This window comes from Gossypium hirsutum, chromosome D02, assembly GCF_007990345.1.
Source record: "Gossypium hirsutum isolate 1008001.06 chromosome D02, Gossypium_hirsutum_v2.1, whole genome shotgun sequence".
NCBI lineage: Eukaryota > Viridiplantae > Streptophyta > Magnoliopsida > Malvales > Malvaceae > Gossypium > Gossypium hirsutum.
Window position 1 is genome coordinate 65,877,028 of NC_053438.1, and position 12,741 is coordinate 65,889,768.

Here is a 12,741-nt window from a genome sequence, read left to right on the forward strand (position 1 = left end):
TGTAATGTATTTACTGAATATTGGGTTTATATTGGGGTATCAGGGGCAATTAATTCAGACTTGTAGTTTTCTAAAACATTGAGTCTATTTTGGATTTCTGTTAGGAAATCATTTTGGGATTTTTGGAAAGCTTTTGGAATCTTATAAGGTGTGAATATTGGTTCTTTGGAACTTTTTTCGATTATCTCTTTTACTGGTTCTTTCTTGATTGGTTGACTTTCTACTAGATTCTCAATATAATCTAATTGTTTTCCTATTGTATGAAGATTAATATTTGTATAATTGTTTTATTCTACTATCATTTTGATATCTTTCAATGAGATTTGTTCTTCTGCATCAGGAGCTATCATTCTTAAAGGGTTTGCTTTTATTCCAGTATTCTTATGAAGATATTGAACCTCCATTAAAGGGGGATGTCGAGATTCAACTTCTCCTTTATTAGTCTGCCATATAGTATAATGTCTTATTGTATTAATAGATCCTAAATAATATTCTTCAAACCATTCAAAGAATTTTATATGGACTTTATGAGTATTCATAAATCCATAATATTCTTAAAGAATGCTTTCTTTTTTATCATTATAATTTTTAAAGTAATCTTCTCTTTTTTGCTTATTTTTGTTGGAATAGAAGTGCTTTCTACACCATTCTTTATTTATCTCAAACAATTTTTCTAAAACAAATATTTCTGAATTTTCTCTTTGTCTTGCATTATTAGTCATTGATGAATAAGTTGGTGACATGTTAGGTGAATTTTGGGGACTCTCTTCCTGTCTGGCATAGATAGGTTGAGCTAATTTGAGGAATTATTTATTCCTTGTAAATTAGTCCTAAATGTTGTTGGAATAGAAGAGACAGAGGCTCTGGCTGTCCTAAAATCTACTGTTTGTGTTTCTGGATTTGACTCTTCTTCTATATTTAACCTCCTAAAAGCTGTGCTGGTACTTCCTATTTCGAAATAGTGTCTTGGAGGCATTCTTTGTGGCCTATTAAATTTTAATTCAACTGTGCCATCCTGGTGCTGAGAAATTTCACTTAATGAAGTGTTTCTTATGGGGGTTGGTGCCACAGGGTCTGTAGCACCTTCAAGTTTCCATTTATCAGGAAGGTTTATCTCATGCCATTGTATTGTTCTGGGGATTGTGGTATGAGATCTTGTGGTGTCTGTCTCTATAAAGAGGATTTCTCCTTTTGGGCTTTGGAGTAAAGCCTTGGTATTAACTACAGAATACATAGCTTTGAAATGGAGTCTATAAACCAAAGTTAATACTTCTGTACTAGGAAGCATTTTGTAGTTATGTGTATGTATTTGGAGTGTCAAAGATTGTAAAATCAAAAGAAAAATCAATAACTTAAATTTAGAAGAAGAGAAATTCTTGTAATTCATCTATTTCACTCCAATCTCTTGGTCGAAGAATTTTTAATATTTGGGCTTTTGAATGGGTAATAAAATTTGGATCTTTTGGATCTGTGTAATGTTTGAACAATACAGATCCAGTTTGGACTAGTATATTTTCATAATACTGTTGGGGTTTTTGAGAATCCAATGGTTTGAAATGCCATCCATTGAAAAGTTCTTTTACCAGTATATGTGGAGGTTTTTCTGAAATAAATGATTAAATAAAGAAAACATCATCATTTATCATCATCTTTCCTAATTTTTTTTTGGAAACCCTAGCTAAGAAAAAAGAGTTCAAATAAGCTTTCTTGGTTTAATTAGGTATGAATTATTGTCCCATTTTTAGTAATTTTTTGTTTCCAAAATTGTAATAGCATAATTAAGCTATTTTGGGGATTAATTTGTAAAGTTATCAAAGTTTTAGGATTTTTTTCATGGATGAATATAGTTGAATTATGAAGTTTTATGGTAGAAAATGAAAGGTTGTTGATAGATAAACAACTTTTATTAAAGGAATTTTGATAAAAATGTGATTTAGGAACTAAATTGTAAAAATGTAAAATTCATGGAAAAATTTTGAATTTTCTAAAATACATGGGCTGCTATTGATACATGTAAAATTCAGCTGGGCTTGGAATAAGGATTAAATTGCATGAATATCAGTTTTTGAGCCTAGGGATAAAATTGGAATTAATCAAACGTATAGGGGCAAAATGGTACTTTTGCCTAAGATGTAAATTGGATTGAAATGAGTATGAAATTGTATTAAATTGAGTTAATTTACTCGTATAGATCCAGAAAGACAAAATACAGAGCTAGATCGAGGTAAAGAAAAAGTAACAATTTAGTAGATTACAACTTACGAACATTGTCAAGGTAAGTTTGTGTAACTTAATTGTGTAATTATATGTTTGAATTGATTTGAATGATTTGTATGTGAATTGTGTATTGGCCATGTATATGAAATCTGATCATATATCCGGAAAAATACCCGATAAATGTTAAATCTCGTTTGAATGAATGAAATTCGATTGGGTACAGGATTCTATTTCTCGAAAAGTAGTGGTCCTGCATATGTTGTGGACATACCGTAGCTCTAAAGAGCGTCCCGTTATAAGCCCTCTCAAGCTTCTCGTTATAGTGTTCTTGTGAGCTTCCCGTTAAATGCTCTTCAGAGCATCCTGATTAGTTGTGACCCTACATGTATTTTGGGCACACCACAGCTCTTATTAGCGTCCCATTATGGGGCTCTTCGTGAGCTTCCCGATTAAAAGGCTCTTCTTGAGCTTCCCATTAGTGCTCACTTGAACTTCCTATTATATGGCTATCCGGTGCTTCCCGTTAAGTGCTCTTCGAAGCTACCCGTTAAGTGCTCTTTGAAGCTACCCATTAATTGCTCTTCAAAGCTACCCATTAATTGCTCTTCGGAGCTACCCGTTATAGGCTCTTTGTGAGCTTCTCGTTATAAAGCCCAAATAAGCTTCCTATACAAGGCTTAATGAGCTTCTTGTTATAGTGCTTGAGAGAGAGCTTTCTGTTTAAGTACTCAAAAAAGCACTCCCGAATATGAATTGACGGATTTATAGTATTGTACACTTCAGGTGTACTACCCAAGTATCCATCGAGATTTCAAATGATTCAACGGGTGAAATTTTAACATAAGAACATTTGAAATCAAAATGAAACCATTATCTGTATATGCATGAAATACTTGGAAACTTGATATCTGATGAGCTTATCCTTGTTCTTGTTATTCACATGAAATACATGACTAACATGTTTGTTGGGGTTATATGTGTTAGGCTAATTGTCAAATTACTTTGGATGTATTATGCATGTTTATTATATAAGTAAATGAATGGTAAGTTAATTTCCCGTTATATGAACTTACTAAGCATTAAGTGCTTACTCTGTCTTATTTCCTCTATTTTATAGTACTTGGAGGCTCGTAGAGGTTAGAAGCTAGCCGGAGCTACATCACACAATCTCTCAGACTTTTCGGTATATATATAAATAGTAAACTAATTTTGGTAATAATGGCATGTATAGGTTAAATGTTACCATTGATAGCAATGTAATGTTGATTGAAATTAGCTATTGGAATGGCTATTAAAATGGTACGTTTTGATGTGTAAATAGTCGTAATATACTTGATGTATGATTGAAATGGTCAAATGATAGTAAGCACATGGATGAATAAATTAAGATAGCATATTTGGTAAAATATGCATATCTGTAAATTTGATCAATTTGGTAAGATTGAGTATATGAATACATGTGATGAAATAGGGCTTAGAAATGATCTCATTTTGTCTACACGGGCAGAGACATAGGCGTGTGGCTCAGCTATGTGTGACACACAACCTAGCACATGGGCGTGTGTCCTGGCTGCGTGTCCCCTGCATCTTAAAAATTCAAAATAAAATGCTCATGAATTTTCACACTACCTGGCACACGGGCGTGTGGCTTGGCCTTGTGACCCCTGCACTTAAATGTATTGCAAGTCAGAAAGTTACACGGGTTGAGGACACGGCTGTGTGCTCTACTTCAAACGCCACACGACCTGAGGCACGGGTGTGTCAATTGGCTGTGTGAGCCACACGGCTTGGCCACACAGGCGTGTGTCCCCTGTACCTTAGAAAAATTTTAAGATTTTGCGAAAAATTCTCTGAGTTATCGATTTAGTCCCGACTTGTTTCTAATGTATGTTTTGGGTCTCGATGGCTCATATAAGGGACAATATAATTATTTTATAATTAATTTCTGATATGAATGTTAAGTAATATAAAATATTTTAGTTTGATCTGAAAACTCTGGTAATGCTCTTAAACCTTGTTTCGGTGACGGATACGAGATAGGGGTGTTATAGGCCGACTTGTTTCTCCAACTGACAACAAACACGACTCCAGCCCAACGTGTACTTTTTGACTTGAAATCGAGTTAACCTTAAGGGATGAGTTGTTAATGTCAATACTTAGGGAAAATGTGAATACCGATTGGAATGATTTTTAGCACAGATACATATCTCACGATTCCCAACCGGAAAGAACACCGGCCTAAAGCTAAGATGAAATTTAGTTAAACATGAAATTAATCATACTTTGTAGGTTTTGAAAGGTGATCTGATGATAATGGAGAAGAATGAGAAAGAAAGATACTTGGAAAGCAATTAGACAAATTTGGCAAAGAACAAAGAAATTAAAATAAAACAGCAGTAGCTATTGACGCATCAACTTTGGAAGAAAAAAAATGAATAATTCTATTTAATTCCAAATGGAAATCAAATGTAAAATGTAATGTCTTTCCAAGGTACCTTAAAGCCTTATTTATATACATGATATTTACTAAATTTCGCTTTAACCACTTCAACATATAATTAAAATTAAATAAAAAATAAAATTATATTTTTTTCTAATTTTGGCTTTTACAAAGTCAAAAGAATCTTATGAGTCATTGGCTTTTTCCACATTTTTTATTCGGCCTCACTTTATTGACCGTGTTTCAATTTGGTCCTTTTCTGCTTGTTTTTGACTCATAGCGTCTTAATTGCATCCCTAACAAGATTAAAATATAAAAGCACTAATTCAACAGGATCAGTTCAAAAATTAACCGAATTAAATACAAAAAAGTCATGCAAATTAACATATTATCACACACAATGGACAAAATACTCTTATAATAAATTTTAAGATATTGATATATCTTCTCTCTACTCTACATAGGTTATAGAAGAAAATAAGTTGTTAACCATCATACGTCGTAATCTAATCTTGAGAGTTGGCTACTATAAAATGCTAATTATATGTAGACAATTAATTTTGTCCAAGACTTGAAATTTCAATTAAGATTTTAAAATTTTCGAAGGGTTTACGAATTTCCGTTTTTAGGTATAATTATTTCGATTCTAAAGTTAAATTGGAATGAAAATAGGAGCTAAATTGAATTCTTTTGCCTTAAATTTTAAAATTTTAAAGTTGAATTAAGTTAGATTTAGTTAAAGTTTGATTTTGAATTTGAAATTATATCTAATTTAATTTATTTTAATTTTTAAAAATTTTGCGTAGATATTTAAATATTCAGTTATGTAGATTTTAGAATAAGTGGGCATCTTTCTAATTTAATTTCTATCACCGCCATTATTATAGGTAATTTCTAGATTTAGAGCCTTAAATTCCATGGACGCTTGTGGGGAGGTGGCCATAATCGAAGGTGTTGCATCAAATTTTTCTTGATTGGCACCCCTTCTCAATATAGTATTCAAATCTTCAATTATTTCCTTTATTAGGGATAAGCATATTTCCAATAAATCTTCATATTTTGAAATTTCTAGATACATTTCTTCATCAAGGATAAGACTATTTTTAATTAATTGTAGATACGTTGGAAGTTTTTGTCTTCAAAGATTTTATGGGCAAATCCACCATTCATTAAAAAATGAACTGTCATCATCAAAAATATTTTCCGATTGATAAGTTCTTCTTTTTTCTGGCTCACAGACTGAAATAAGTTAATACGATAGCATCACCCGTTGTTGATTTTTTACATAATAATTACTTGTACTATACATACAGTATTCGTTTTTCTTCATTTGTTTTTTTTTTCTTTTCTTTTTTGGAGGAATATATACAGTATTCCTAGCTGTCTTTGATTTTAGCCCATTTTCTGATCTCCATTTCTCACTGTTATATGTGTTACTTATATATATGATTCTCTTCTTCTCCACTTTGTTATATATTTCTAAGAAAAAATGAGTTCTCAAGAAAGTGGGAGAGAAAAGGAAACAATAGAGTTAGATGAAGCACGGCTACAAGGGCAAGCGGAGATATGGCGATACATGTTCAGCTTTGCAGATTCTATGGCGCTTAAGTCTGCCGTGGAGCTCCGCATAGCTGACATAATACACTCTCATGGTGTCGCCATCACTCTATCGAAAATAGCTTCATGCATTAATGGCAGCCTTACTTCGCCGGACACCACCACCCTTGCTCGCATAATGAGATTGCTCGTCCGTAGAAAGATTTTCACTGTCCACCACCCTTCAGACGGTGGAGATCCCTTGTACGATCTGACTCACTCATCGAGATGGCTACTACATGACTCGGAGCAAACATTGGCGCCCATGGTATTGATGGAGAACCATCCATGGCTAATTGCTCCTTGGCACTGCTTTAGCCAATGCGTTAAAGAACGTGGCATTGCCTTCAAGAAAGCTCATGGGCGTGAGATATGGGATTTGGCATCAGGAAATCCTGAATTCAACAAGCTTTTTAATGATGGCTTGGCTTGTACATCCAAGGTCGTCACCAGTGCGATCCTATCGGGTTACAAACAAGGGTTAAGCTCCATTGAATCATTGGTTGATGTCGGAGGTGGGATTGGAGGTTTAATATCAGAGATCGTCAAAGCATATCCACACATCAAAGGTGTTAACTTCGATTTACCGCATGTTGTCTTGGCGGCACCAGCATACAATGGGATCTTTCATGTTGGCGGTGACATGTTCCATGCCATTCCAAATGCTAATGCGGTGATTATGAAGGTACTTACGTTATTCTAGATTTAAATTCGCTTTCATTCATTTTAAAAAGGTCTCTGAAGTGTTTAAAATGATGGTTAGATGTTTAAATTATAAGATAATAGTTTGAGAGAGAGTTTTTGTGTTTTAATTTGCAGTGGGTATTGCATGATTGGGGTGATGAAGATTGCATAAAAATATTAAGGAACTGCAGGAAAGCAATTCCAAGAGAAAATGGGAAAGTGATAATTGTTGAAGTTGTTGTGAAAGCAGAGGGGAGTGGAGTGTTCGATGACATGGGATTCATATTCGACCTCCTAATGATTGCACACTCCAGCGGTGGAAAGGAGAGAACCGAGGTGGAATGGAAGAAAATCTTGGAAGAAGGAGGCTTCTCTCGCTACAAAATCATTGACATTCCTGCATTGCCTTCCATCATCGAGGCATATCCAGATGATCAGTAGCAGTAGCAGCACTACATGATTCTTCTTCTTGTTTAGGATAATGCCTGCAATGGGAACTTAATTTTCTATTTTATGAATCTACTTTTGCTTCATGTTATGTTCAGATGAAGTATTATTTTTTATATATATTTTAGTATATGATTTAATAATAAACTAATTTAATTGGCAAATGACTTATTTTGAAATTTTTGCCTACTTTGAAGAGATCACATATTTTAAAGAAGATTTTACCCATTTTTTTAGCTTCAAATTTAAATATATACTAACTACTTTTTATTTTATATGTAACTATTGTAACTATATGTAATAAATAATTTTTTTCATTAAATTTTATGCAATTTAACTAAAAGAAATTAAAAGGTATAAGTTTCCAAATAGTTGAATTGACTATAATTTATTCAGATATGTTATTTAATGTAAATATAAAGTGTTGTATTTTTCCTTTTTCCTATTTCAATTTTACACATTTTATAATATATTATTAAAAAAATGTAAAGTTAAATGCATTTTCATCTGCATAAAACTAAATCTAATTTAAAATAAAAGATAGATTAAAATATGTGATAAGTTTTTTTAATTTTTCTATATTTTAAATTTTAAAATTTTATTTTCTAACTGTTAACATTAAGCAATTTTTTGTAGTTAAATTTATTTTTATGATATTTTGAAATAAAAAATACTCACATGATCATATAATTAAAGAAAACGATCGTAATTAACTTGATTAATAAATAAATCTAAATCTTAAAAATAAAATGAATGAAAATATAAAAATAAAATTTTGTAAATATTTTAATGCATTTTATAAGAATCAAAATTAATAATAAACAAATCAGGTCATCCGAGAGATTGATGATATGAACAAACCTTATTATTATATTCCTCTTATTTTGTAATGATAACAAAATAGATAAACATCCAAAACCCTTTCATCGGCAAAATGAATGATATTTTGAATATGAAGCAAAAATAAAATAAAAAAGGAAGCAAGATTAGGTAAAATGAGAGAAATGATAATTAGGTAAGATAGGAGCATTTCTTGTAGAATCATGGTTGTATTAGATGTCTCACCAAACATGTCACTGTTGTAGGATGATTTTAGATAATAAATTGCATTTCTTTTACTTTAACTTGGGACAAAGGACGCCGAAATGTAAATAATAAAAACAAAAATTAATAACGTCATGTCAAATGACACATGACGTTATTTATTACATTAATAAATTAATTTGAATTGTTTCCTTTTTTAGTTTAAAAAAATCAATAGCCAAGAATTTCAACAACTCCACCAAAAATGACAATAATTGTCTTCACTTACCTAACGCTAGTTGCTTACTATTATTTTCACACAGCGGTAGTCAATGTAAGGTAAATTATATGAATCTAAACATTAAATTTTGTATTTCTTTTTGTTTTAATTATCCACGGTAAAATTGATAACAAAAATAATAGTATGGTCTTTTTCTTAATTGGTATAATAATAACATATTTAATTCTCAATACTTATTTATTCTATCAATTTGATACTCAAATTTCCTAAGCAAAACTTTCAACTTTTAAAATAGAGGTATTCCGCGTCTATAAATTTCTAAAACCCAAAAAAAAAGAAAAACTTCTCTAACTTATCATCACATATATGAATAGTGAAAGTTTAATTTTTTAAGTGAGGTTTAAAAAATATTGCATGTTTAGTTTACTTTTATTATTTTATTAAATATATTTATATAATTATCTTTTTTTTCTTTTGTGAAAATACTAAACTCAATAATAATATTTAATTTAATATTTGTACTTAGTTTGTTTTTATCTCAAATCTAATATTCAAAAACCATAAATGGAAATAAATTGTATAAGAAGTTCACATTTACACAAAATTCAAATCAAGATTAATTGCATTGAAATAGAAAACTTGATTATCTTAATTTTATGTTGTGTAGTGGAAACATTATAACTTACCTTTTAGGATTTATTAATTTATGCCTATTATTATAATTTGCTCTTGGATAGTTTAGATTAGAAAATCTTAATGGAAAAAAATATGCACATGCATGTGTTCCCATTGAGCAGCTGAGTGATGGAGAAATAGACATGATATCATTTGATGCTAAATATTTATATTACAAGTATGTTATATTTGCATAAATGGAGTAGTCTTTTTTTTGTTCACAAATTTATAGATGTGGAATGTTTCTGTTTTAAAAGTTGAAAGTTTTTATTTAGAAATTTGAGAATCAAATTGATAGAATTTGTAGGTGTGAAGTGTTAAATTTATTGAGTTATTTAGAATTAGGATTAAATTGATAGAATATATAAGTATTGAGGACTAAATGTATTATTATACCGGTTAGAAAAAGACTTTCCATATTAATTTAACGACGGGTGACCAAAATAGGAACAAATACAAAGTTTAGTGCCTAAATTTGAAAATTTCTAAAGTTGGGTAACCAAAACGGGAACGGGAGCATAGTTAAGTGACCATTTGTATAATTTACCTTAAATATTAGATAACGTATTTGATTAAAATATTCAATTTTTCAACCAGACAAATGTTTGAAATTGAAAGTTATAGCAACATTTATGTAAAACATCTTCTCTAGTTTTTCTTAATTTCGATATTAAATAAATTGATCTCTTTAAAAAAATTAAGTAATTTAATCTCTGTTAGTTTTGAAATTAAACAACTACGAGCAATTAATCATGGCTTTAATATTTTCTATAATTAGGAGTCAATTTTCATTTGTTGGACACACAAAAATTATAGAAACAAAAGTTTCTTTTGATTCTCCTCCATTGATATTCTTGTATGTTCCACTCAATACTCAGTTGACTGTTTCCATTAGTACAAAATGTAAACAATCATTGTGTTTCATTATATCCTCGAAGTTCATTTTTTGGTAACTCTTTTTAGCACCAAAATATAGGTGGGAGCGAAAAGAATCTTAAAGAAAGTGGCATTGATACACGCCTTGAAGCCTTCATTAATTTCTCATAAGTTTATTTTTATCCCCATACACCAACAATTTTAAGGTTCTATTTTCTCAAATTCTAATAAATTAATGAACGTGTGTTTGTTTATCACATATTCACATGACACTACAAGCATGGTACTATGAGGATGATTGTTGACAAATTTGGTTGCATCGAGATCAATTATCATGTCAAATTATGATTTAGAAGAAATCTTTATCGCAAGGAAAGGTATGCCAATTTATTATTTTACTCATGTTGCATGAATTAGATTTCAACGGTTAAGTTATATTGATAGTAGTCATATTATGCAAAAAGTATGATTGTCTCATGGATTATTTAATTAATAGAAATTGAATGTTAGTTTGTCATATGCATGATTTTTAACATGCATAATTAAGATTGATATAAAATTATATAATATATGATATGCCTATATAACAATAATGAAATAAAGAAAGAATATGGATGGAATGAAAATGCATGGTTAGGAAATGATCAATTAATGAATCGAATCAATACTTTTGTTTTGAATGGTGATGACATTTGTTAAAACTTTATTTGAATAGGATTCTATCCAATAGAAACATTATGATCATTCAAGAAAGCCTTCTTGACCAAAAAATTGTGTTATTGAATCCAAAAATTACTTGATAATCACTAAACTAACTATAATTACGACAAAGGCAAGCGTACCTATCGAACAATAGTATAGTTATGGTGAGTAGGGAATATTGTATCCACGAGGATTAAAAGTACTAGTAATTATCGTTTTTCTATTATTTAGCTGACAATTTGGAGTGATTATTTTTAATCTAAAATTACTAAACTAATCTAACTAAGAACGCAACAGAGAACGAAATAGGAAAATAATCAAAGATAACTAATGAGATAGACAATACCTAGGAAAGAATCCACCTAGACTACACCTATTATTATGAACCTGAATCAAATGATTTATTCACTTGTGTCTTGATTCGTAGAGATCCCTAAATTATGTTAATATCTCTTTCAAGAGTAAGAACAACTGACTTTAGGTTGATTAATTGAAATCTTTTTCTAATTAAAACCCCTATCGTCGCTTTAACTCGATCTATAGATTCTCTCCTACTAGATTTGACTCTAATCTGGTAGATTTATGTCGTCCTATTTTTAGGGTTGCATGCAACTCCACTCAATTATGTTAGATCTACTCTTAAACAGGGATTTTTGCTCCACTGAAATAAGCACATTAAACATGAATTAATATCCCAAAAATATTAAAACATGAAATAAGTATACATAATTGAGAACAAGAATCAAGTATTTATCATGTAAATCAGAAATCAAATAATAAGATTCATCATAGGTTTCATCTTTCCTAGGTATCTAGGGAATTTAGTTCATAATCTGTAATGAAAACATCTCAAAGTTAGGATAACAACAAGACAGAAAGAAACTCAATAAAAATTCGAAGGAAATTAAATGGAGATCTTCAATCTTGAAGAAAATCTACTTCTAAGTTGATTCCGCGTGTTCTTCGAGTGATTTCTTCAATCTTCTTTGAGTGCCCCCTTCGGTCTTCTTCTAATATGTATTTATAGACTTTAGAATGCTCAGAAAGCTTAAAAATTGGGTTTTTCCACGTATTTGGGAAGTAGAGTGCTATATCGACATGGGCTAGCACATGGGCATGTGTCCAGCCCGTGTGGAAATGCCCAGCCCTTGTGGATCCTGAAAATAGCTTTTTTTTTTGTCCGAGTTTAACTTGTTTTTCACTTCTTTCACTCCCCTATGCTCACCTAAGTATAGAAACATGAATTTAAAGAATTAGAAGCATCAAATTCACTATTTTACATAATAAATCATCCAAAAATGAATCAACAATAAGATTAAAAATATGTTACTTTTATGGCTTATCATTACTTTCAAAAGGTTATCTTAAAATGGTTTCTTAAAACCAAAATGTGTAACTTGAAAACCGATGTTGTTTTAAAGAGTCACATAGACACCTATTAGTATAATATAAGTAGACAATCCCCTTGCCTAACCCGACCATTGGGAACGAGCTACAAGATGCTACATTCATTACCAAAGTAACTACAGTCAAATTCACACCATACAACCATTTTCACATGCATTTAAGTATATTTTGCATTCACACTATGCTACATAATCGTTTCTAGGTCCTATACAAGCTAACAAGATTTCTTTTGCTAACTCGAGGCTGAATTAGGATCAAATACAATGCTCTTGTACCTTTTTCTTCTTGTGGTTGTGATCAGTTAAGGCAGAGTGTTGAACTTGTGTTGCAACAGCGCCTATTTCAGTTTCTGATGGGGTTGAGTGAGTCGTATAATGTGGTGTGCAGTCAAATATTGTTGATGAACCCATTACCAACTGTAAATCAAGCTTAA

The 12,741-nt window shown here is 30.9% G+C and overlaps 1 protein-coding gene across 1 annotated transcript; it reads left to right on the forward strand.

Moving 5' to 3' along the window:
- The first annotated feature begins 5,594 nt into the window (after positions 1 to 5,594).
- LOC107909265 (xanthohumol 4-O-methyltransferase) lies at positions 5,595 to 7,535 on the forward strand. Its single transcript, XM_016836733.2, has 2 exons — positions 5,595 to 6,938; positions 7,073 to 7,535. Exons 1-2 carry the CDS (start codon positions 6,147 to 6,149, stop codon positions 7,376 to 7,378), a joined length of 1,098 nt encoding a protein of 365 aa, XP_016692222.1. The 5' UTR covers positions 5,595 to 6,146; the 3' UTR covers positions 7,379 to 7,535.
- The last annotated feature ends 5,206 nt before the right edge of the window (positions 7,536 to 12,741 follow it).